The following is a 24634-nucleotide window of genomic DNA, read 5'->3' on the forward strand; positions in this document are numbered from 1 at the left end:
AAAGTTAAGGCAAATACTTGCAGAGCCTTTAACCTTCACTTCCAGACCCGAGCGCATTATTTGTTTATGTCCTTGCAAATGAAAACATGATTTTGAAATAAAATAAAGGATACACCTGACCTATGCATGTTTACTCGAAAGTAAATCTCATCCTGTTCAATCCTGTTCTAATATCAAGCACAGTATAGATGAGTTTCACCCTGAGGGATGTCAAGGGAACACCTCCTTCCACCCAATTCTGGCCAGTATTGTTGTGAGCGGGGGCAAGTGCGATTATTATTATTATTGCGTGCATCTGATTTTTAAAAACAGTTTGTCAGACTTTTCCCGTTTTCGCATTCTCTTCCTCCCATCCCTCCCCTCCCATCGGGATTTCGTTCTGATCTAGCAGCCCAATTATCCAACTTTAATGCATCTGATCAAGGAAACTCTGCTATCGCAGTAAGTACATCCCTTAGGTCTCTAAAGTGCCACAATAAAAATCTTGGGTCTTCGAAGTGTCGGAAGGCGCTTGGACATCCCCCTGCCCTCCGGGATTCCTTCCCTAACATGGCCTCCGCTCTGCATAGAGCGACTGGTCAAACGCGAACCGAAAGTTTTATGAAACGCAGGTTTCTTATATCTCTATAGAGAAGACAGGAGGGCGGGGCTTATCCGCTGAGTAGCAAAGGGGGCGGGGCTTATCCACGCAGTTGCAAAGGGGGCGCGCCTAAGAAGCTCTCGGGGTTGCCATGGCAGCGGAGGCTTGGGAAGAGAGGAAGAGCCTGGCTGCGGCGGCGGCGGCTGTTTGGCAGGTGGGTCTTGCCCACCTCGTCCCTCCTTTGGGCGGGAAGGTGAGGAAGTCTATTGGCAACAGGGATTCTCGCCAGCCTGGGCTACTCGTGGCTGCCTCTGCTAGCCAGCCTGGCACTACACCCCAGTCAGGACCCCCCTCCCATCAACCCTCCATGGTAGAGATCCACTCCACCCCATCCCCCGCAAAAGGGACCCTTTAAAGGCACTTCAGCAAGAGTGTGTCTGAGCATGTGCAGAGTGTCTTGCTTCCTTCCTTTCACCTCCCATCCCCAGGGGTGCCGTTAACAACCCAAATAAATTATATTTAGCATTTATAGGAAATGCTAACCTAGTATGCAAGGTATACAAAGCACAAGGGGCACTGTGGTCTAAACCACTGAGCCTCTTGGGCTTGCCAATCGGAAGGTCGGTGGTTCGAATCCCCACGACGGAGCTAGCTCCCATTGCTCTGCCCCACCTTCTGCTTACCTAGCAATTTGAAAGCACACCAGTGCAAGTAGATAAATAGGTACTGCTGTGGCGGGAAGGTAAACGGCATTTCCGTGTGCTCTGGTTTCCGTCACAGTGTCCCGTTGTGCCAGAAGCGGTTTAGTCCCAACTCCTTAGTTGCCTTTGACTGGACTTAACCATCCAGGGGTCCTTTACCTTTAGTATGCACAATGTCCTGGGAGTTGGTTTCCTTGCTTCCTAATAAAATTGCTTCCTAATAAAATGTGTGTTGGAGGATTGTATCCCATTTTATGCAGTAGCCTACCTGCCAAATGCTAGTTTTAAGAGGCTGTATCTTCAGGTTGCAGGACGTAGCACAAATTTAGCAAGCAGGGAGCAAATTAAGTTAATCATGCCTACTTTGCAAGGCAGTTTTTGAGACTGCCGACAAGACAATGTGTTTTGTACACTGCTTTAAAGTAACGGAGAAAAATAGTGTTTTGGGGGGAAATTTATGCTGCTGCAAACTCTAGTGGCTCACAATTTTTCTGGTTGTACAGTCTAGTGAAATCAGGGTTAGGGAGGAATGTGGCCTGGGGAATGTTTTGAGAGCTGGATAAGGGGTGGCAGAAAGGCTACATTCACACCTGAGGCCGCAGGTTCCCCATGCTTGTAATATGGTTGGGGCATGATTTGTAGGGAACTCAGGAAGGAAACTTAACCTTTCCCCTCTTGCAACTTTCTCCCTGCCTTGACTAGCCTGAATAAGGTAGGTGGTCTTGCTTGTGCCTTTCCCAGGAACATCTGCCCTAAGACCCGGTTGGTGGTTGGTGGAATGACACCAGCGTGGCAACATGGTGACCTTGCTGGTTAACCAAAACTACATGGAGTCTCTGCGGAAGGACATCACGGATCTGCAGGGAACCGTCCTCAGCGTCTTCACCCGAGCCGGGGCTGTTCGCTACCCGTCCTGGAAGTTTCCTGATAAGTTGTCCTGTGACCTGGACTTGGTTGCTTTGCTTGAGCACTACGACTTTGCACAGAATGACCCTGAGTTTACCCATCATTCCCATGTGGTTCTTCTGGAACTAGTGATTGACAGGTGAGGGTAGGTCCGGCGGTTCTGCAATGATTCCTTGTTGAGCCACTCTTAACTTGGAACGGAAGTAAACCCCAATGAATGCGCCAGGTTTTTAATTAGATTACTGCATCCATTATATATGTGGGAATGTTGTGGATACTAGGAGAGGATATATTGATTAAATATTATCCTTCCTAACTCATGCTTGTGAGTCACACAGATATATATATATATATATATATATATATATATATATATAGCTGAGCTCATTCCCCTTTACACAGCAGAAAGCTGGTTGGTAGATTCATTTGAATCTCTTTACTTAAGCAATCCAATCTGGCTTTGTTCAGATTAGAATATATTCCTGGTAAAACCCCTTTTATCTCTCCTAAAAAGAATAAAGACACAAGAAGCTTCTTTTAAAAGTAATAAGAAGTTTACTCACATTCAGTTCACAGTTGGATCCCTGAAGGCAGGCTTTAGCTTGCAGTTACAGATACAGTGTGGCTTCCATACTTGTAAGGATGGGCCCATGTGCTGCTGGCAGAGAGCCAGCAGTGCAGTCCAAGAGAAGAAAAGGCATCAAGAGAGGAAGGTAGCTGCCTGACTTACCTTTTGTGGGATCTCCAAGGGTCATGCCCACCTACCTGGTCACATGCAGGGGGAGGATGCTCCAGACCAGGTGTAACAGGAAGTTCAACTGGCTGGATCAATGCCCCCATCTGTGTCCACTCTAGGCAAACAGGAAGTGTTGTACTTGACTGCTTATGTTATATCCCACAATATATGGGGTATTCTTTAAAGAAGAGGGGCTGTAGCTCAGTGGCAGAGCAGTGCCAGGTTCCATCCCTAGCACCTCCAGGTAGGGCTGGGAGAGACCGCTGTCTGAAAACCCTGGAGAGCTGCTGCCAGTCAGTGTAGACAGTACTGAGCTAGATGGACCAATGACAGCTTCCTACAATCCTGTCTGGAAACTTCAGCTGGCCCAGAACACATTGGAGGGTGTGGTGGTTGGTTTTGAGAACATTTTTTGGTCTGCTGCCAGTAGCTGCTTTGGGCTTCCTTTTGGAATGAAAATTGGGGTTCAAACACAAACTACAAAACTAAAGCAGGATGTCCTTTCTGTCCTCTGAAGGTTGCTGCTGCTGCTCCAAAGCTTCACCAGATACACGGAGAACCTTATCAGTGAACAAGCTGTGCCCCCATCCAGAACAACGGGACCATGCATGTCTATCGGGCTGGCTGTGAAGAAGTACTGGAACAGCATGCTGAAATTGGGGTCCCTCTACCAGCAGCTGGCTTCTGAGGTAGGCTGCCCCGGTGGGTTGGTCTGCTTCTGCATGCTCACTGACCAAGCAGTGGGAAAGTACCAAGAATATTTCCATGCAAATCTGAAAGCACCAGTGAGGTCTGCTGCTGAAAGATCCCCAGGAGATGCAGGGCTGGCTGTACAGGTGCTTGAGGTTCCAATCCGATCTTCTTCTTTCTTCTTTGGTGATCACTTGTAGCCAAGTAAGATTGTCTTCCATAAACACTGTTTTAACAGTGAGTCTGTAAGTGACTGTGGAGGCCAATTCTGGATCCACACGTCCTTCCACGGTGGGGACATTGGTTTCTGGGTGGGAGTTGACCATGGTGAGGGTTTGCCCAGCGTGCCTTCCTCTTAGCTCGTTTCTCCCTTCGTCCTGAGTTCAAGCGTCTTCAAAGTCCAAGACACCTTTGGTAAAGGCTGTTTTCCAATTGGAGCACTCGCAGGCCAGTGTTTCCCAGTTGTCGGTGTTTATACAACATATTTTTAGATTTGCCTTGAGAGAGTCTTTAAACCTCTTTTGTTGACTGCCAGCATTACGGTTTCCATTTTAAAGTTCGGAATAAAGTAGTTTCTTTGAAAGACAATAATCAGGCATCACCAGTCCAATGAAGTTGATGTTGAAGAATCATTGCTTCAACACTGGTGAGCTTTGATTCTTCCAGTATACTAGCATTAGTTCGCCTGTCTTCCCATGTGATGTGTATAATTTTTTGTAGACACTGTTGATGGAATCTTTCGAGGAGTACGAGATGGCGATACCCACCTGTCAACATAAATCACGCACTTAGGCTGTAGTTTCAGGCTGCCAAAATCATTGACAGGGAGGGTTTGATGTTTCACAGGCTGCAGGTTTGCCGTTTACAGCAAGGATGGGGAATGTGTGGCTCTCTGGATGTTTCTGGACTACAGCTCCCATTATCCCCAGTAGCCTTGCTGGCTGGGGCTGATGGGAGCTGGACTTCCATCGACATCTGGAAGGTCACAGGGCCCCATCCATGCCTTGTTGCGTTGATCACACTACAGCACCATAAAGCATTGCAGGTATCCAAACAGGCAGGCAAGATACAAATGATCTTCCATCATAAGCTCAGTGCTGGAAAAGCTCCTTGAGCACTTCTACGGGTGGAAAAGTGGAGTCAACCATTTCTGCTATCAGCACAGGACAAGCTGCCATCATTTGAATCCTTGGGAAGAGTTAAGAGTCACAGTCCCAAGGGCATGTGGTAATGACTGCCAACATGGATGGCTTTAAAAGAGGCTTTGACCAATTTATGGTGGAACATCAGGCTGTCGGTAGCTGCTAGCCACAATGGCCATGCTCTCCCTCCAGTGTCTGAGTCAGTACGCCTCTGAATGTCAGTTGCCAGGAATTGCAAGTAGGGAGGGGGCTCTTCCACATGCATCCTGCATTCATGCTTCACATTGGGGCATCTAGTTGGCCATGGATGCCAAACAAGATCTAGCAAGTCTCCTTTTACGTTCTTATATTTCTTATGTTCTTAGTATCAAACTATGTCTGATCACGGGACACGGGTGGCGCTGTGGTCTAAACCACAGAGCCTAGGACTTGCTGATCAGAAGGTCGGCAGTTCGAATCCCTGTGATGGGGTGAACTCCCGTTGCTCAGTCCCTGCTCCTGCCAACCTAGCAGTTCGAAAGCACGTCAAAGTGCAAGTAGATAAATAGGTACTGCTCGGGTGGGAAGGTAAACGGCGTTTCCGTGCGCTGCTCTGGTTCGCCAGAAGCGACTTAGTCATGCTGGCCACATGACCCAGAAGCTGTACGCCGGCTCCCTTGGCCAATAAAGCGAGATGAGCGCCACAACCCCAGAGTCATCCGTGACTGGACCTTACTGGTCAGGGGTACCTTTAGCTTTAGCTTTACCTTTACCTTTATGTCTGATCACAGCACATGCCCAAATTTCCTTTCCCCCCCCCCAAACCTCTCATGTGATCCTCCCCAAATAAAATAAAAACCTGGAAAGTTAATGCCACCCTTTCTCTTTTATACCTAGAAAAAACACAGCAGAGAGGATGCTGTTGGCACAAATGCTTCCTTCCAGGAGGTGAAAGCTGAGAACGAGTCTTTAAAAATCTGCTTCTCGGAGTCAGATGTGACTTTGCCCAGCTTCCGGTCCTCCCCTTTGACCTCATCGGCCAGCAGCAGGCTGCTGGACGGTTGCCCCGCCACCTCCTCAGAGGCACCGCCAGCCCAGGGGGCCGCCAAGCCCATCTGCAGCACCCACTGTCAGACCATCGAGTCATCCCTGGTGCCTTGCGACGCATGCGAGAGGGCGCAGCTCAGCCTCCGGGAAGTGGGCAGCGCCATCATCGGCATCTGCAACAGCCAGAACCTCCCGTCGTCTCTGAGCAGGTTCCTGGAGATGGTGGAGGAGACCCTGGGTCGCAAACCACTCACGGCTGTGGACATCAGCTACTGGGCGTCCGAGCAAAGCAAGGACCTCTCCCGGATCAACAAGCACCTCCGGAAGCTGATGGAACTCATCAACCCTCTGAAGGGGGAGCTGGAAGAGTCTGAGAAGGAGAAGGGTGAGCTCAAGAGGCAGCTGGAGACTTTTGACAGCCGCCTTCAGAAGGAAAGAGAGGAGCAGGAGCAGAAGAGGAAGGAGGCAGAGCAGGCGTTTGAAAGAAGGAATACGGAGAACCTGCAGATGATGGCCACCCTGAGGATGGGCAAGGAGGACCTCCAAAAAAGTGAGCATCCTTTCCCGTCTCTTTCTTTCAGCCAGCTCACATCCACACCATGTATTTAAAGTAAGTTTGTACCATTTTCATAGCCATGGCTTCTCCCAGGGAATCCCTGGGAGCCAGTGTGGTGTAGCGGTTAAGAGCGGTGGACTCGTAATCTGGTGAACTGGGTTCGATTCCCTGCTCCTCCACCTGCAGCTGCTGGGTGACCTTGGGCTAGTCACAATTCTCTGAAGTCTCTCAGCCCCACTCACCTCACAGAGTGTTTGTTGTGGGGGAGGAAGGGAAAGGAGATTGTTAGCTGCTTTGAGACTCCTTAAAGATAAAGGTACCCCTGACCATTAGGTCCAGTCGCAGACGACTCTGTGATTGCGCGCTCATCTCTATAGGCCGAGGGAGCCGGCATTTGTCCGCAGACAGCTTCCGGGTCATGTGGCCAGCATGACTGAGTCGCTTCTGGCGAAACCAGAGCAGTGCACGGAAACACCATTTACCTTCCCGCGGGAGCGGTACCTATTTATCTACTTGCACTTGCTTTCGAACTGCTAGGTTGGCAGGAGCAGGGTCTGAGCAACAGGAGCTCACCCCATCATGGGGATTCAAACCGCCAACCTTCTGATCGGCAAGCCCTAGGCTCTGTGGTTTAGCCCTAGGCCCTGAGACTCCTTAGGGTAGTGATAAAGCGGGATATCAAATCCAAACTCCTCCTCCCTCTCAGAAGTGAAATTCTAGGTCACAGAGACTAGCTGGATGCTGAGGAGTGGTGGGAGGCAGCAGCTGGGGAATCCCCAAGGGAACCCCCAGGGGATTGGAGTAGGGTGAGTGGTCAGATGGAGAAGAGGGAGCAGACGGGGTGTGTGTGTCAAAAACCAAAGAGGCAACAGGGTTTAGTAAGCAGGGAGTCTGTGGCAGAGAGAAGTCCAGCATCAGAGGCAGAAGCAGAAGCTGGAGAGGAGCGGGACAAAAATTCTAGCACTTCTCACTTGTGTCGTACCTCGGCTCCCGAATGCCTTGGGATTCAAATGTTCTGGCTCCTGAACAATCGAAAACCAGAAGTGAGTGTTCTAGTTTCCAAACATTTTTTTGGAAGCCAAATGTCCGGCGTGGCTTCCGCTATTGTTTGTGGTGCACCTGCAAAATCGGAAACCAATCGGAAGCTGTTCCTTGCTTTCCGAATATTTCGAAAGTCGAACGGACTTCCAGAATGGATTCGGTTCAACTTTCGAGGTAGAACTGTATAGTTAGTCCTATCTCGAAACCTGTCCTGTGGATGTTTTTTGGACTCCAACTGTAAGGGAGCGCGACTGGTTCGGTTGAGTCGCACTGGGTGTGGAGCTTTGGGAGTGCCACAAATATATTGTAGACAGGAAAGTGCAAGGCGGGGTGTGTGTGTGTGCTAAATGTTGGCATTGCACAGGGCACCGCTGAAATTTGAGACCCCAAGGACTGTGACTGTCAACAGCTACAGCCATCACAGCCAGTTGTCCGGGAAGATGGAAATCATGATGGAAGGGGCCCTGTGGATCATTGCGTCCAACCCCCTGCAAATACAGGAATGTGCAGCTATCACGGGGATTGAACCTGCAATTTAGGTGTGCAACAGCATCCGGAGGGCAACAGGTTGCCCATTCTCCATTCCGATACCTGCCAGGCTGTGGCTGTGCATACGTATCTTTAGAGCACATGCCTTCCCCCAAAGAATCCTGGGAACTATAGTTTATCCCTCAGAGAGCTAAACTCCCTCAACAAACTATAGTTCCCAGGACTCTCTGAGGGGAACCATGTCCTTTAGATGCATGGTATGGATGTGACCCCAGTCTGTCCCAAACCTTTGATTCCGAAGGGCTCCTGCATTTCCGTCTCAGCAACGGGCTGTCAGTGCAGACACACCGAGCTACATGGATCGATGGGTCTGGCTCAGCATAAGGCAGCTTCCTGTCTTCCTCTACGGTCCATGCTGACCGATGACATTGTTTGACTACTTCCAGAAGCCGCTGCCTTGGAGCAGAACGTTTCCACCTTGAAAGAGAAGCTCCAACGGCAGGAAGACACCATCCAAGGGCTGGGTAAGAGGAACACCAGGCAGCACTTCATACAGGCCATTCTCAAGATTCAGAACATTTAATGTAATTTATTTCACAAAATACACTGCTTGACTGTAAAAACAAACAAACCGGTATCTTGTTGCAGACCTGCTAACTGTCCCAAATAATAGACCAGTGTCATTTTCTCTGTACTGCAGATGGAGGAAACAGGATCATAGAGGTATAGAACTGTAAAGTTGAGAGGGGTCCCAAGGGTAATCTATGCCCCTGCGATGTAAGAATCACAGTTAAATAAAGCTGGGCAGATGGCCAAAGAGATGTCAAAGAGATAAACAACTACCTTACATTTAGAAGACATCTGAAGGCAGCCCTGTTCAGGGAAGTTTTTAATGTGTGACATTTTAATGTATTTTTAATCTTTGTTGGAAGCCGCCCAGAGTAGCTGGGGAAACCCAGCCAGATGGGCGGGGTACAAATAATAAATGATTATTATTATTATTATGGCCATCAAACCTTGTTAAAAATGCCCTGTGAATGAGAGGCTGCCACCTTCCAAGGGAGTCTGTTCCACTGTCCTTTTGCCATCGAGAAGTTCTTCCGAATGTTTCATCGGAAACTTCTTTCTTGTCATTTGAATCTGGTGGTTCAGATCCTACCCTCTGGAGCAGCAGAAAATGAGCTTGCTTCCTCTTCCACGTGGAGGCTGAGAGAGGGTGACCAGCCCCCCCCCCCCAGCCTCAGGTGAATACCTGAAGGAGCGCCTCCACACCCGTCGTTCAGCCCCAACTCTGAGATCTAGCATTGAGGGCTTTCTGGCGGTTCCCTTCCGAACGGCGCAAACCCAGAAGTGAGTGTTCCAGTTTGCAAACATTTTTTGGAAGCCGAACACCCGACACGGTTTCCGCAGCTTCCAATTGAGTGCAGGAAGCTCCTGCAGCCAATCGGAAGCTGCGCCTTGGTTTTTGAACCATTTCAGGAGTCGAACGGACTCCCGGAATGGATTAAGTTCAAGAGCTAAGGTACCACTGTATTTAAGAGCCAGCCTCTGGGACCAGTCTGACTTTGCTTCCTTGCCTGAAATCTGAAATTGCAAACCACTAGTGTGCGACATGCTGCTCTTGAGCTATTGTGCATTCCCCAGAGCGAGCGAAGCGTGAGCTGTTGCAGGAGTTAAGGGAGACGAAGGTGTGCAAAGCAGAGGTGGACAAGCTGAAGGACCAGCTTGGGGTCCTCACGAGCCAACTGGAGAGTACCAAGCAGCAGCTGAATGGGGCCATCACTGAGCTGGAGAAGGAGAAGGCCAAAGCTGAGAGCGTGCTCCGGCACAAAGAGGTGTGGCTGGGGGCATCAGGGTGGGCAACCTAGTCTTGATGCTGTTATTTATTTCATTCATCTCCCACCTTTTCCTGCAAGGAGCTCAAGGTGGCTTGCATACTAGTTCTCCTCCCCACAACCAACCTACAAAGTAGATAGGACTGGCCCAAGGTCACCCAGTGAGCTTCATGGCCAAGTGGAGGTGTGAAACCTGGTCTCCCAGGTCCTAGTCCAACACTCTAACCAATACACCACCCTGACTCTAACTCCCAGCAGCCCCATGGCGGAGGAGGCGGGTCGGATCTCATTCCCCATTGCAGCGCATAGGAATCTTCTTAGAATTACAGAATCATAGAGCTGGAAGGGAAGTTCAGGGTTTCCCACACTTGGGCCTCCAGCTGTTTTTTTGTACTACCATTCCCATCATCCTTGCCCACTGGTCCTCCTAGCTAGGGATGATGGGAGTTGTAGTCCAAAAACAGCTGGAGACCCAACTTTGGGAAACACTGATCTAGTCCAACCCCCTGCAGTGCAGGAATCCTTTGACCAAGGTGGTGCCCAACCCACAACCCTGAGATGAAGTCTCATGCTCTACCAGTGGAGCTATCCCAGAGTGAAACCACTGGTCCATATAGCTCAGTGCTGTCTGCACTGACTGGCAGCGGCTCTCCAGGGTTTCACGCAGGTAATCTTTCCCAGGCCTACTTGGGGGTTGAACCTGGGACCTTCTGCAGGTGAAGCAGATGCTCTACTGCTGAGCATTGCAGAATGCCTTTAACCTGTCACCCCCCACCGTTTACAACCCGCCCCTTCAACGTGACCAATCGGCCAATCATTGGCTTTCCACCTTGCATCTGTTGAGTCCAAACTAACAAGATCTCCCCCTCTCTTGCCAAAGTCCCTGCAGACCAAGCAAATGACTCTGATGAAGCAGCTGGATAATTTGGACCAGGAGTGTGAGCAGCTGAAGACCAGCCTGGCTGACAGGGAGGAGGACCAGTACATCTTGAAGGAGAGGCTGAAGGAGATGCAGGAGGAGAAGTGGGAGATCCAGCACCAGCTGGCAGCCCAGCAGGTCTGTAGGAAGTGGGCAGGGTAGGGATGCCTGGCATGGGCTCCTCTGGTGAGATCCAGGCCATGTCTCCCCAGCGCAGGACAAATTGCACAGAGAAGGATGAGAATTCTCATCAAACTGCGGCAAAAAATTTTCTAGCCATTTTGCCGTGTTAAACTTCTATATGCCATAATCTATGCCAGCTTTTGCCAAGCCGGTGGCCTCCGGCTGTTTTGGACTACAACTCCCATCAGCTGTGCTCCTGACAGCCCCAGCATCCTATGGCTGTGTTGGCTGGGGCTGATGGGAGTCGTAGTCCAAAGAAAAATGAGCATCCTTTCCCATCTGTCTCGCTGCAGAAGCAGACAGAGCGAGCGCAGAAGGAAAAGCTGAGCCTGGAGCAGCGTGTGTCTGAGCTGCAGACAACCGTCTCTGAGCTGAAAGAGCTGATTGAGGAACTGAAGGACAGGGAGAGGCTGCTGGTCCTCTTCCCAGACCTTCACATCCCTGTTGAGGCACAGTATGAAGGTAAGGAGGCCAAGGGAAGGGAGGTCCCCTGTGCCAGGGGGAGGAGCTAATAGGAGGAAGGGGAGGGGCTTGGAAGTTGCACCTAAGGACATCATCAGAGTCTGGGTGCTGGATCTGGCCAAAGGGGACCTATCTGGTCCCAACATCCTGATTTCGCAGAGCCCAACCAGATGCCCCCAAGGGAACCCTGCAAGAAGGACATGAGCATCTCTCCCTATCTGTGATTCCCAGTCACTGGCATTCAGAGGCAGACCACAGCTGTCATGGCTGATATCTCTCACCATTAGGTAACGTCTCCTATCATTTAGCGAAAACTGTTTCCCTAAACAAGCACAGAAGCAAATAACAGGCTCAGTGGCAGAAGGTCCCAGGTTCGGTTTCCAGGAGTCTCCTGCCTGAAACCCTGGAGAGCTGCTGCCGGCCTGAGTAGGCAATATTGAGCAAGATGGGGCAACTCACTATGAGGAACCTTCCTGTGTCCAGATGTGCTCCTGTTGCAGGCCGAGGCCTCCTTAGTAATCTGAAAGGGATAGTTTAGGGAAGAGAAAGTGGTTGCTGAGTTGAGGGTCTGGCCTTGACCCACCCCCCCACCCCCGTTTCAATGCTGTGAGCCCGTGATGCCTAGTCTGTCCTCGCTGGCTCTGTCACAGGCACTGGGGACGTCATGGAGGATATGGGCAAGCAGCTTCAGGCCAACAACATTCGTATCAGCATCCTGGAGGAAGAGAACTCGCGCCTCCGAACTGCAGTGGCCAAAATGAGAGAGGCAGCGCAGCAGGAAGGGCCTAAGGTAGCACCAAAATGGGAAGAGCCATGGCGACGGGCACAAATTGCGGGGTTGGTTGTATATAAATTGCTTTACAGTGGTATCTCAGGTTACAGACGCTTCAGGTTACAGACTCCACTAACCCAGAAATAGTACCTCGGGTTAAGAACTTTGCTTCAGGATGAGAACAGAAATCGTGTAGCGGCAGCGGGAGGCCCCATTAGTTAAAGTGGTGCTTCAGGTTAAGAACAGTTTCAGGTTAAGAATGGACCTCCAGAATGAATTAAGTTCTTAACCAGAGGTAAAGGTAAAGGGACCCCTGACCATTGGGTCCAGTCGTGGCCGATTCTGGGTTGCGGCGCTTATCTCGCTTTATTGGCCAAGAGAGCCGGGTCATGTGGCCAGCATGACTAAGCCGCTTCTGGCGAACCAGAGAAGCATATGGAAACGCCATTTACCTTCCTGCCGGAGCGGTACCTATTATCTGCTTGCACTTTGATGTGCTTTCGAACTGCTAGGTTGGCAGGAGCAGGGACTGAGCAACGGGAGCTCACCCCGTCGTGGGGATTCGAACGGCCAACCTTCTGATTGGCAAGTCCTAGGCTCTGTGGTTTAACCCACAGCGCCACCCGTGTCCCAATTAACCAGAGGTACCACTGTATAAATAAGTAAAACAGAGGTGTCACCCATACCTGAATTTAATATGGAACTCCCCTCGCTGCAGCTTGTTCCTACAACCCAGCTGTGGAATCTGTCCTCTCCCCAAGACAGCGGGATGCACACGCCAACCAGGTGAGCGTTCTGGTTTGAAGCATCCTCCGACCATGAACAAAGAAAGGCCCTTCCTCAGCCCCCTCTTTGCTTCCCTTCCTTCTGCAGGCATCCCGCACATACGAGTGCCCAGGGAGCAGCGCTGAGGCCTCCTGCCAGCCCCAAGAGCCCAGGGAGCCCGACCCCACACAGATCTAAGAGCACCCGCAATGCCTCAAAGAACGGCTCCCCCTTCCGAAGCCAGCAGTCAAAGCCGTCTGCAGGAGAGGCCGCCCGGAAAGCGGCGTTCATCTTCGCCTCTGAGGAACAAGCCATCCGTGCCCACGCCCGGGGGAAAGGGAAAAGCAGGACTCCAGGCCACTCGGCCCGTTGCAACAGGAAACACCAGAAATAACAATAAAAAGGCCCTGCAGAGCAAGTTCAGAAGGTTGCCAACATTTCCAAAGCAAAGCGGGGAGTGGGGGGGGGGTTTGGTGGCGAAGGGAGACCAAATGGCTGGACCTCTCCCTGGCCGCAAATAATCACCGGTGCAATGCTGTTCCTGTGCTCAGGTGGCCATGCACCTTTGCAATGGTGACTCCTCCAGGTGACCCTCACCAAAGTCTTTATCGGTAATTGATGAGTTCACTAAGGCAAGGATGCAGGAACCATCTTTCTGAGTCTTTTGCCCTGCTCTGAGTTGCCAGGTGTAGTAACCTCCCTGCAAAAAATCCAAACAAACCCACAGTAGCGTGGGGAATTTGGCTTCCATTTTAAAAAATCAACCTCCCTCCCCCCAAAAAATCAATTACAGTTTGTAAATGACAGAGAGGCGAGAAAGAGAGGATATTAGCTTCTTTCCCCTGAAATCCAGTCCATTGTGGTAGGACGGTCACCTGAGCACAGAACTGGCATTCTTTGGCAGGGTGAGGAAGGTTCTCCAAGTGTGACTGGACCAAAAGCAGACTGGGAAGGTGGGAGTAAGAACCTCAACAATATGCATGTCACAACTGTGATGGCCAGGAGGGGCTGCGGCCAGGGGAACTTCTCCCTAGTTAAAGTAATTTGTGTGTTTAGCTCTCCCGCATCTTCCAACAGGAAATGCAGTGGTGGAGGGGATCCTCAGAGGGGAAGTGACCCAGTCAAGGATCCCCTGCAGAAAAGAAGCAGATCACTGTAACGCAGATGTCCAATTTTTCTTAGCTCCTTTTCTGACCTCGGGGGTAAAGTCAGATGCTCTTCGTCTTAACTTGGGTGGAAAAGGCCAAGAACTCTTTCCTGCTAAAGGCTGCGTGTGGATTCTAGACAAGAACACACAGCAAAAAAGCAGAGTAAACGGAGTTCAACATTTGGAGAATCTCAATGTTGTTTTTAAAAGCATGTTTCTAAACCTGTTTGCTGCAAGTACAGGCCTCCTAAGCCCTTCTGCCTTCCAGCTGCATCGACTGCCTCCAGCTCCCCCTTGAGTGAGGCTTCCTAGAATTATTTTACAGTATTTCTGAACCTTATAACTCGTGCTTCACAAGAACAAAGTAGCTTCCATTAATTACAGTTGTGGACATAATTAAAATAATACCATGTGCAATAAAATTATGACATCAATCAATCGGTATGAGACAACTAAACCTGGGGGGTTCATGCAGGGGGATCATATTCTAAAAAGTGTTTTAAAAAAACAACAACCACCCCAAACAGAATCTCAACTTATTTGAAGCCCTGGGATGTGCTCAGGACTGTCCTCTGTCCCATCAAGGGATCCCTGCTGTCTCCTCCTCCTATTGACAGAGGCCCCTGCAAGGCAAGTGGGGGTCAGGCTGCCCCACCTGTAGCCCTTCCATTGCCAAGGGGAATGTTCTAGGCAGGGGAAAAGACGGGGTTGCAATGGAATGCTGCTGAGTCAAGCGTCATAGAATCATAGAGTTGGAAGAGACCACAAGGGCCATCGAGTCCAACCCCCTGCCAAGCAGGAAACACCATCTTGTTGCTTAGATTTTTTTCCTTCTTTTTATTAGTACAGGTGGCTCTTTACACGCCCCAGCAGCGCCTTGAGTGCTGCAACGCTCTCCGGAGAGGGCTCTACGGCCCCTCCATAACCCCCTGCAGTCTTGCCCAGCCCCATCTCTCTAATAAGTTAGTATAAATAAAGCAAGCATTTCAAATTCCCCAGCCTCCCCAACCCTAAGCAAGCAAAGCCTCCTCCCATCAGGAACAGTGCAAGCTGGGAAGGGGGGGGGGACTTGCAAGGTGGCAAAACAAGGTACAAGCAGAGTTTCAAAAAAACCTCAGCACACACATACACCCTCCTCCCCAGGTTCATACTGCACAGATGCTCCACCAATGGTGCAACTGATTTAGCCCAGCACAGAAAAGGCCAGAGAACAAACATCATATTATTTTTACACACGCTTCCCATCTCAAAGGAGCCCCAAGTTCCAAGAGAGTCATTTCCTCCATGTCCCGAGCAGCTGCCACGGCGTCCAAACACTCTGGGGAAAATTGCTCTCTCCCTTGAAATACAAGCAGATTGATCCGTAAAGGCGGGCAATCGTCGTGCTAACTGTCTTGACAGCAGTTTCCTAGGCAGGGAAGGAAATAAAAGAGAAGGGGGTATTTTACTAGAAAGGCAGAGATCCCCCAGGCCATGAGGCCTGTTGGTGAGACAGCGCTCCGGCTGCTATTGTGAAGCTGTGGTCCTTGTGGTGTCGGGTGTCGTGACCACTGGGGTCATGCTGGCTGGGAGTACAGAGTCCCAGCATCTCAAGGGCTGCAAGTTCCCCAACCTTGCTCTAAGGGCCACAGGGTTGGGGGAGGTAAGAGGGGGATGTGCAACATGGATCCCAGGAGGGGAAGTGGATGAACGGTTGGCATGGGCAGCGGAAAACAAAATAGAAGAAGAGTGCCTCTGAGAAAGAGCAAAACTCCCCGAATGGAGAATTCGCTTGCTTGCTTGCTGTTTTTTTTAAAAAGACCCAAGAGCAAAAGGCCTGAGCCTTCAGAGAGAAAGCTGTTTTAAAGAAAAGAAAGACAGACAGACCAATACCAAGGCTCAGTGCATTTGCTTCCTCCACCCGAGAAAGGAGGCCACTTCCCCCTTTTAAGGGACACACATTTAAGAAATGAGGAAGTAACAGCAAACATCATTATGGCTTTCCTGTTCCGGCGGCTGAATGGGAAAATGAAATTCTGGGCTTGGTAGTTAGGGCAGAGTGGGGCTCCCACCTCGGCAACTAGATCACCAAAGCCAATTCTAGGTTGCTCTTCTAGCTGCAGTAATATCTGGCCATTGTGAACTCACAGGAGAGATGAACTGAAAATACAAATTGCGGGCTGGCATTTGGGGCTCAACCCAAGTTGTAAAGCTGGGATTGTAAAGCAATAATAAAGACCGCCTCTGAGGATATGCAGAGTGCCTTTCCCTTGCCGCCAAGTATGTCAGCCTCCATGCAGCCAGGATTAGAGGATGCGACTTCCAGACAAGACTCAAGACGGGGCAATTCTCTGCTGTCCGTCAGCGCCAAAGCAGGGCACTGGAAAGGGAGAGAGCAGCCAACTAGGTCTATATATGGTGTTTCAGCTCCCAAGTTTGTTTAAGCTTCCCAGCCCCACGTCTGCAGAAGTGGCTGGTGAAAAGCAGAAGTGGGAAGATCTGGGCAGCAGCTGGTCCCGTGGTGGGTGGGGAAAGGGGCTTACCTAAAATATTGTGTTTGCAGAGGGGGCAGGTCTGCTGCAAGAGGAGCCACGGATCCACACAGTCCCGGTGAAACTCATGCAGGCATGGAAGCACCCGGAGACACTGTTGGGGAGATTGAGACAGTTTCAAGAGCTGCATGTCCCACTTTGAAGAGCTCAACCCATAGAGGCTGCGGGGCAGGGAAGAAGGAAAGAGCCTCACCCCCCAAAAAAACACTGGCTCCCACTTGGAAAAAGGGAAAGATTACCATATGGGGAAACTGCAATGTAATGCAGATTAAGCAGGGCCCATTACCCGATTAAAGAAATCTTAAGTTAGTCAATTGTGTGTGCTTGTTGACTACTCTAAGGGAAGAGCTGTAACTCAGTAAGAGAGCACAAACTTTGAATGCAGAAGGTCTGGGTTCACTTCCCAGCAGACCCGATTTAAGTGGTCAGGTAGTCTTTGACAACTTAATGCTCTCTGTCAAAGATGGGGACATGATGGACCAATAGTCTGATCTGTTCCCAGTCTTATGTCTCTTTCAAATTTGCTCAGGGCTAGAGGTGGGTGGAAGAGCCTTTATCGGGCAGCACCCTTCTTTTGCTGTTACATTAAGCAGGCACTGAGTTCTAGAAAGCACCTAGAAGGCTTGCGGAAGGCTTGCGGCCTGAAGGTTTTATAAATGCATCCCTGAAAACTCAGGTATCTCGGGTACCTGATTGAGGACAGACCCCTTCTTTATTCACACAGCGCATAGCTGAACTATGGAACTCGCTCCTACAAGAGGGAGCGATGGCCTTCAAGCTGAATGGCCTTAAAAGGGGTTTAGACAATTTCATGGAGGATCAAAGGCTACTAGCTACGATGGCTATCTTCTGCTGTTGTGCTCAGGTCCTGCTTGCAGGCTTGCCACAGACATCTGGTTGACATATGTGAGAAAAGAATCTGGGATCAGACTGTTATTTGGCTTGATCCAGCAGGACCCTTCCAGTGTTCTTGTGTTCATTTTTAGTGGCTAAAATAACCTTTTAATCTATTAATCTACGTGGCGGTGAAGTCTATGAAAGGTTGCAGCCCCAATATTAAGGCACACAAGTTGGGAGGTGGTGATGTGTGAGAGTTTGCGCATGCAGGGCTGTGGCTGTGCATGCACCGCGTCTGACTAGTTACACCATAGGCTTCCAACTCCACTCATGGCTTCTAGATATAGACTTTAAAAACACAGAGGATGCAGAATCCCTCCCACAGAAACCCTGCTGCGTCCTGCGAGGCACCGAGATGCGCCGGCCTTTCGACAAGCGCTACCTGGTTCTTGTGGAACCGGTCCAAGCAGATGGCGCAGCTGTCGATCTCGTGAGCCCAGCTCCGGGGCAGCTTCCCGGGGTGGTAGCGCCGAGTCTTCAGTGCTGAGAGCCTCTGCACAATGTGCTGCTTGAGATCGAGCTGCAGGAGGAAAGCCGGGGTGAGCCTCAGCCTGAAACCCAGATGGGAGCTTTCTGCCAGGGGTGAGCAGGGCAGAGAGCAAGCTCACCTCGGAGTCCTGGTCGAGCCGGCTGTGCCGAGACTGTCGCTGTGCCTGCATGATCACGCCTGTGCACAGGATCAAGGCAATGAGCAAGATGGCGTTCCACAGCTGTTGGAGATACTTCTGCAAGGAGGACACACACCACATAAGAAGTATGGCCCCATCACATACAACAGTTCTAGGTCAGGAGAGAAAGGAAGTAGCCCAAGACGGCATCAGACTGTTGTTTATTACAAGGGTTGGTGGACTGACCCCGGCACCAGGTCTACCAATGCAATTTTTACAGCTCAAGATGTTTTCCATGGGCATCTGGTTGACAACAGTGAGGACAGGACGTTGGATTAAGCTGGGCCATTGGCCTGATTCCAGGAGGCTCTTCTTACATTCTTATAGCGATGGTGCAGAGGGGCGCATCATTTTCATTTTGGGGGGTGGGCACCAGAACCACCACTAAATATGAGGGCATTTCTTAACAGCATAGCAAGCAAAACTCCACCTGTTGATAGTTAAAAAGAATAGCCGTGCAATGCGCTTCCAGGTACTGGAATACTGCTGAGATACTGCAGTTCCCTGGAAGACAGCCAGGTGAGGTGTTGACGGGACTCCCAAGCTCTGTAAAATGGCTGCGATTTATGCAAACGCACAGCACGCTGAAATGCAGACCGTACAGATTGGAAAGTTTGCCAGTCAACGTACCCCAGAACTTGTCCTATGAAGGGAGATCTTTAATCTAGAATTTTAGCCCTTCTGCTAAACTATAGCGTTCCTAGAGATCTTTCGAGGAGAGCCACAATACTGAAACTGGTTTCATATCAGAGTAACATCAGCGGTGTGCATCTGCAAAGCCTAGGAGATGTTAGAGGAGCTAATATTTTAACTTAAATGGACACACACATGGCTGCTAATCTTGCTCTTGCCATCCACCTATCTCTCAACAGCTTGCTCCTCCATTGATTTGATTGATTGATTTTAGCAAGATTTAATAGCATCTCATTTTTACAATTTTTGCTTTTAGCAAGGAAAAAACCCTGAAAATGCACTTGGTCCATGTTTGCAAAAAGCCAGTTTAAAAAAACAGAGAGGAAAGCATGCAACAGCTGATGTAAGAACAGATCTTACATACTTCCTATATGAGTTGGGGTGGGAACACACTGATGAAATACAATATATGCTCTCATTATCCTCTTGGAAACCATTTTTCCCAGGAATGTCCAAGCTGAACGGAAGTACTTTTTAAAGACACACCTACAGCCCTACCCCATCTCTCTGTCACAAAATGAAATTCCTGCACATCATCTCGTGCAGTACTTTTGCCATTGGCGTATAACAAAGTAATATTAATTATAGTAGACGACTGCTGCTCTCATTTCCTGGGCAGGGAGGCCCTTCACAGAGCAGTTGGTCCAATTCGGCTATGGCGCAGGGATCAATATGGTTTTAAGCAGAATGCCCGTCCCCTTTGATCCAGCAAGGGGTACCAACCTGGACTCTTGAGCTGTTCTCTCCTGTGCAGATGACTCCTTGCCACTCTCCGTAGAGACCGCCCCGGGACAGGCCACAGGTTGACCACAAAGTCAAGGTCACTCCCTTATAAAGAAGAAACACACAGAGAGAGAAAGTTTTCAGGCTGAAGTCCAATCATGGAAGCAGACAAAGGGGAGGCACGCAACAGGCAAGAGGATATATAGCAAATATTTAACCCATTGGATGACCCACCCACACATCTTGTTCCCCTGCTGAAAAATGAGGGAATTGGGGGTTTAAATATATACTGTGCCAACTGGAAGATAAGCTCCCATTTCCCTTGAGGATTACATACCACGTTTTCCAGTAGCACCGCTTGGTATGTTATCTTTGCTGTTGCCCGAAGACCTCTGCAGGCAAAAATTAAGAAGAAAATTAATAATTGTCAGATCAGGGGTCGCCAATGCAGCCCCTGCAGGGACCAGTATGTCTGCCAGGACCTCAAAGGGTGCCCACAAAAGGTTTCCGTAAAAATACCCTGGAAAATATTCAATGCATAAGAGACACCGTCCCTTCTTTCTGTTCAGAACAGAGGAAAGGTGCAAAGAGCTTCTCTCTGTGACAGAGCACAGTGGGGGTGATGGGGTTGACTTTCCCCAAAGATGCCTGCCTGGCTCCATCCCTAATCATTTTGCATTGCCAAGCCAAGACAGGTGCTTTCTAGGAAGCCGGCTTCTGCTTTCTCTGCTGCTGTGATTGGATGGGTAGGAGGAAGGATAATGGCACCTAATGATGTCATTTCCTGCTTCATCTCTTAATTTAGCAACATTCTCCATTGCTTTTAAATTGCTCTGGATCCTTCAAGAAAGTAAAACAAACCAACGTTGACCTGCCTGCCTGAGCCAGCAATGGGAACCTCATGTAGGATCTCCTGCCCTCCCCAAAACCCAACCAGTCTCACCGTAGCAATGCACTGAGGAGCTTGGTAACGTTTTCTGAAGTCTGGACAACAATCACAGGCTTGGAGAGAACCTGGGAGACATCCAGCTGCAGAGGGGAAGAGGAAAGCGAGAGGTTAAAGGGGCCGCTGGTAGGGCTGGTGGCTCCTTCAGGCCAACTGAGGTCCACCCTTCAGCCAGAAGGACAAAGGAGAGGGAGGGGTGCTGCTCACCTCACGGATGGCGTTCTGATTCAGCGCGAGGATGAGCAAAGCCGAGGCCCCCAAGACAAGGGCGCGCTTCATCTGCAGAGGGAGAAACCGCAGAGCTACAGCAAGCTAGTTTTTATATACCGTATTGGCCTGAATATAAACCACACTTTTTTTTCCAAATTCCAACCATGAAAAGGTAAAGCGCGGCTTAAATTCGTAACCTTACAAAAACTGGCTTTTTTACGCTATCGCTGCTGAAACAGACACATGGTATAACGGAACGGGTGTGAGTGCCTGCGGAATTTTAAGGGAGTGGCTTAGATTCGGGTATTGTCTTTTTTAACAGTGTGGCTTATATTCGGGTGCGGCTTATATTCAGGCTAATACGGTACTATACTCAACCCAGGCAAGCAAGAAGCATGATCAGAGCTCAAGGGCAAATTCCAGCTTGGCAAAAGCACTTCTGGAGGGTGTGACATGGGGCCAGTGAGGGGTGTGGCCTTGTGAAGTCCCGAGGACCAGTCGGAGAGACCCATAGGGCCACATTTGGCCCCCCAGGCCTGAGGTTCCTCACCCGTGCCTTATACCGATAGTCTCTTGCCGCCTTTGCAATGCACGAGAAAATGTATCTCAAAACACAAGAACGTTTAAAACTCCAGCAATCTGAGAAGCGCTCAATTCTGGGGGACACATCAGAGGAATGTGTTACGTAACACCTCACTACTGACAGGGTCGCCATACAGTGGTACCTCAGGTTACATACGCTTCAGGTTACATACGCTTCAGGTTACAGACTCCGCTAACCCAGAAATAGTGCTTCAGGTTAAGAACTTTGCTTCAGGATGAGAACAGAAATTGTGCTCCAGCGACGCAGCGGCAGCAGGAGGCCCCATTAGCTAAAGTGGTGCTTCAGGTTAAGAACAGTTTCAGGTTAAGAATGGACCTCCGGAACGAATTAAGTACTTAACCCGAGGTACCACTGTAGTTAAATGTTCAACGCCGACCCTGTCTTGAGAAACAGCAACTTTCCCTCACTCAAATAAGAATGTAAGAAGAGCCTGTTGGATAAAGCCAATGGCCCATCTAGACCAGCATCCTCTTCCCACAGTGGCCAACCAGATGCCTCTTTGAGAAGCCCGCAAACAAGACCTGAGCACAAGAGAATTGTCCCCTCCTGTGGTTTCCAGAAAATGGTATTCCAACTGTAGCATGCCTATCACTCTTGATAGCCACTGATAGCTTTCTCCTCCATGAATTTGTCCAACCCTCTTTACTATGCGCTACGTGAAAAAGCACTTGCTCCCTTTCACCTGTACTGAATTTTCCAAGATGGGACTACAACTCCCATCATCCCTAGCTATCAGGACCTGTGGTCAGGGATGATGGGAATTGTAGTCCAAAAGCAGCTGGAAGACCCAAGTTTGGGAAACCATGCTCTAAACCAGGCACGGTGAAGCTTGGCCCTCCTCCAGCTGTTTTGGGACTACAATTCCCACCATCCCTGACCACTGCTCCTGTTAGCTAGGGATGATGGGAGTTGTAGTCCCAAAACAGCTGGAGGGCCAAGTTTGGCCATGCCTGCTCTAAACCAAGCTAAAATAGCATGCAGAAGGTCCCAGGTTCAATCCCCAGCATTTCTAAGTAGTGCTGGGAAAGTCTCCCCTGTTTGAAATCCAGGAGGGCTGCGGCCTGTCAGTGTGAACCATAATGAGCTGGACTGACCAATGGTCATCTGATTCTGTATATGCAGCATCCTAGGAACCTACCCCAAAAGAAGGTTGGGTCACAGAACAGGAGGAAAAATAGGAGATTCACCTTGTTGACCACAGCAGTGGTAAAGGACTCTTCCTTGCTGCCTCGTGGGAGATCCGCCTGCTCCTCGCCCACTGGGACAACACCAATCCAACTGTCATCATCCTTCAGCTTGGGGTCGGTGTCCCCCACCTAGAGAAAGAGGTGAGCACTCAAAGTTAGGGTCTGTAGCCAGCCGTGGTCATGACCAGCTTGCCAACACTCCCAAGAGGAAAGGGATATGACTGGCCGCTCTCTCCACCGCTTAGAGGGTCTTCACTTAATTGATGGAGAAGAAAGTGGAATCCCCAGCGAGGCAGCAGCTGTTTGGTTTTTGGTGGGAGGGACCAGGGGGTCCACAGTAGATATTGGAGGGTTATTACTTAACTGAGTGGGGGGGAATAGAGGGTTCATCTGGGGCAGCAGAAACCCCTCTTACTGACAGCGAGTGCAGACTCCAGCAGGCCTATCTGCAGGGAAGGGGATGCCATTTGACTGACAAGTTGCAGAGGACAACGCCAATCCAGATATTGGAGGATCACCATCACCACTCAACTGAGCGAGTGGAAGGCAAAGAGGGGTCCACCCTGACCTTTGACACCTGAGATGGGAGCTTTACGGCCCACCCTATTCCTGTGGCTTGTTTTAGCCGTTTTCAATATTGGATTTTAAATTAGGGTAGCCTGCCCCGGGGGTCCTGATGCTGAAGGGTGAGTTGCTGTCGTTATTCTTATATTACTATTATTACTATTTACATGGAGCAGATTCCTACCTAATCATGGGGTCTGTTGGGGGGGGACAGTATTTGTTGCTGTTATTATTATTATTGCTATTATTTAACAGGAGCCGGTTCCTACCTAGCCCTTTAGTTGGGGGGGGGAGAGGCAGTTGTTTTTGTTCCTGTTGAGCAGGTTCCTACCCAGTCATTTTATGGGGGGGTGTCGAAAAGGGTATTTGCTGCTGCTGCTGCTGTTGTTAACAGGGAGCCTGTTTCTACCTAGTCCTTTTGTTGGGGGGTGGGAGAAGAGACAATGGTTGTTGTTGTTGTTGTTGTTGTTGTTATTATTATTATTATTATTATTACTACTACTACTACTACTACTACTGCTACTAATATCTGCAGGGTGCAGGTTCCTACCCAGCCATGGGAAAGCGAAAGAGAATGGTATTTGTTACTGTTATTGTTTTTTATTACTGTATTATTATTTACAGAGAGCCTGTTTCTACCTAACCCTTTTGTTGTGGGGCGGTGGGGGGAAGAGAGAGAGACAGACAATGGTTATAATTATAATTATTTGCAGAGAGCAGCAGGTTCTTACCCAGCCATTTTACTGAGGGGGAGGGAAAAGGGATGGTATTTTGTTGCTGTTGTTATTCTTATTCCTATTCTTTACAGGGAGTGGAGGGGTTGGCAAGAGCCCTGAGGGTGGATCTTTAACGGGGAAGGGGGGGATCCCCAAACAGATCTGGGGAGGGGAGGGGAGGGGGGTTCATTGAGAAGGGCGACGGGGGGGGAGTGGGTCGCCCCACTGCGAGAGGGTCGTCGGGGGGCCGCCGCTCACCAGGACGAGGCTGCCCCGGATGGCTTCCTCCTCCGCCGCCTCCTCCTCGCCCTCTTCCTGAGGCCGCTTCTCCCCGCGCTCCGGCTCCGGCTCCAGGCCGGGCCTGCCCAGTAGCGCGCCCTGCAGAGTGTAGCTGCTGCCGCCGGGGCCGCTTCCCTCGGCCTGCGCCGGCTGCTCTTCGGGCGCCGGCGGAGAAGGAGGAGGCGGCAAGAGCAGCACCTCCACCTGCGCCTGCCCCGCCGCCGCCGCCACCAGGAGGCCGCCCAGGTGGCTCAGCAGGCACGAGAGCAGCACCGGCGCCCGGCCGGCCGAGCCCGAAGCCGCCGCCGCCGCCGCCGCCGCCATCATCGCGTCGTCGAGCAGCAGGCCCGCCTCTCCTGCCCTTCTTCGCCCTGGAGCGGAGAAGGAGGCGGAGGAGGAGGAATCCGCCTCCCTCGCGGAAGCAACGGCCCGAGAAGGGGAGCCCAGGCCGGGCACAACGAGCAAAGTCTGCCCGGGAGCCAGACGGGTGCAGAAGCTTCCGGCAGCCAAAGGAAAGGTCTACTCGGGAGTAAGCCCGGTGTAGAGCTCAGCCGGGCTTGTGTTCTCAAGCAAAGAGGGCGCGCGGGGTGGCAGCGCAAAACGGTGCGCAAGCCCCCCCCCCCACTCCCAAGTTGGCTTTGAGTAGGATGGGTAGCCTGAAAATGG

General features: G+C 50.4%; 2 protein-coding genes across 8 annotated transcripts; one reads left to right on the forward strand and one right to left on the reverse strand.

Annotated features, from left to right (window-relative positions):
• Positions 1-676: 676 nt before the first annotated feature.
• Positions 677-14388, forward strand: CCDC157 (coiled-coil domain containing 157). 6 transcript variants are annotated; one of them, XM_053368384.1, is made up of 11 exons: positions 677-794; positions 2023-2326; positions 3441-3612; positions 5632-6331; positions 8314-8391; positions 9512-9702; positions 10583-10759; positions 11098-11266; positions 11917-12056; positions 12757-12824; positions 12912-14388. In XM_053368384.1, the coding sequence occupies exons 2-11, from the start codon at positions 2079-2081 to the stop codon at positions 13195-13197; spliced, it is 2229 nt and encodes a 742-aa protein (XP_053224359.1). In that variant the 5' UTR covers positions 677-794; positions 2023-2078; the 3' UTR covers positions 13198-14388. The 6 variants fall into 6 exon arrangements, with proteins under 6 accessions (XP_053224359.1, XP_053224361.1, XP_053224362.1 ...); XM_053368383.1 differs by having other exon boundaries at positions 706-833; XM_053368385.1 differs by lacking the exon at positions 12757-12824 and having other exon boundaries at positions 707-833; positions 12912-13102.
• A 370-nt stretch (positions 14389-14758) lies between these two features.
• RNF215 (ring finger protein 215) lies at positions 14759-24552 on the reverse strand. 2 transcript variants are annotated; one of them, XM_053368408.1, is made up of 10 exons: positions 23948-24549; positions 22410-22538; positions 20616-20687; positions 20406-20491; positions 19800-19854; positions 19463-19567; positions 17987-18103; positions 17761-17898; positions 16473-16575; positions 15228-15358 (listed from the first exon to the last, which is right to left on the reverse strand). In XM_053368408.1, exons 1-10 carry the CDS (start codon positions 24293-24295, stop codon positions 15336-15338), a joined length of 1176 nt encoding a protein of 391 aa, XP_053224383.1. In that variant the 5' UTR covers positions 24296-24549; the 3' UTR covers positions 15228-15335. The 2 variants fall into 2 exon arrangements, with proteins under 2 accessions (XP_053224382.1, XP_053224383.1); XM_053368407.1 differs by lacking the exon at positions 16473-16575 and having other exon boundaries at positions 14759-15358; positions 23948-24552.
• Between the last annotated feature and the right edge of the window lie 82 nt (positions 24553-24634).

The sequence above is a fragment of the Podarcis raffonei genome, chromosome 16 (genome assembly GCF_027172205.1).
Source record: "Podarcis raffonei isolate rPodRaf1 chromosome 16, rPodRaf1.pri, whole genome shotgun sequence".
In the NCBI taxonomy this organism is placed as follows: Eukaryota; Metazoa; Chordata; class Lepidosauria; order Squamata; family Lacertidae; genus Podarcis; species Podarcis raffonei.

Bases quoted from the DNA above. Each gene is read 5' to 3' on its own strand.
- RNF215 (XM_053368407.1), bottom strand. From the start codon at position 24,295: ATGATGGCGGCGGCGGCGGCGGCGGCGGCTTCGGGCTCGGCCGGCCGG. The intron at 22,539-23,947 runs GTGAGCGGCGGC...CTCTTTCTCTAG, and splicing joins TCCGGGGCAGCCTCGTCCTG to GTGGGGGACACCGACCCCAA. The intron at 19,855-20,405 runs GTGAGACTGGTT...TTTTGCCTGCAG, and splicing joins CTCCTCAGTGCATTGCTACG to AGGTCTTCGGGCAACAGCAA.
- CCDC157 (XM_053368384.1), top strand. From the start codon at position 2,079: ATGGTGACCTTGCTGGTTAACCAAAACTACATGGAGTCTCTGCGGAAG. The intron at 11,267-11,916 runs GTAAGGAGGCCA...GCTCTGTCACAG, and splicing joins TGTTGAGGCACAGTATGAAG to GCACTGGGGACGTCATGGAG. The intron at 12,057-12,756 runs GTAGCACCAAAA...CCCTCGCTGCAG, and splicing joins CGCAGCAGGAAGGGCCTAAG to CTTGTTCCTACAACCCAGCT.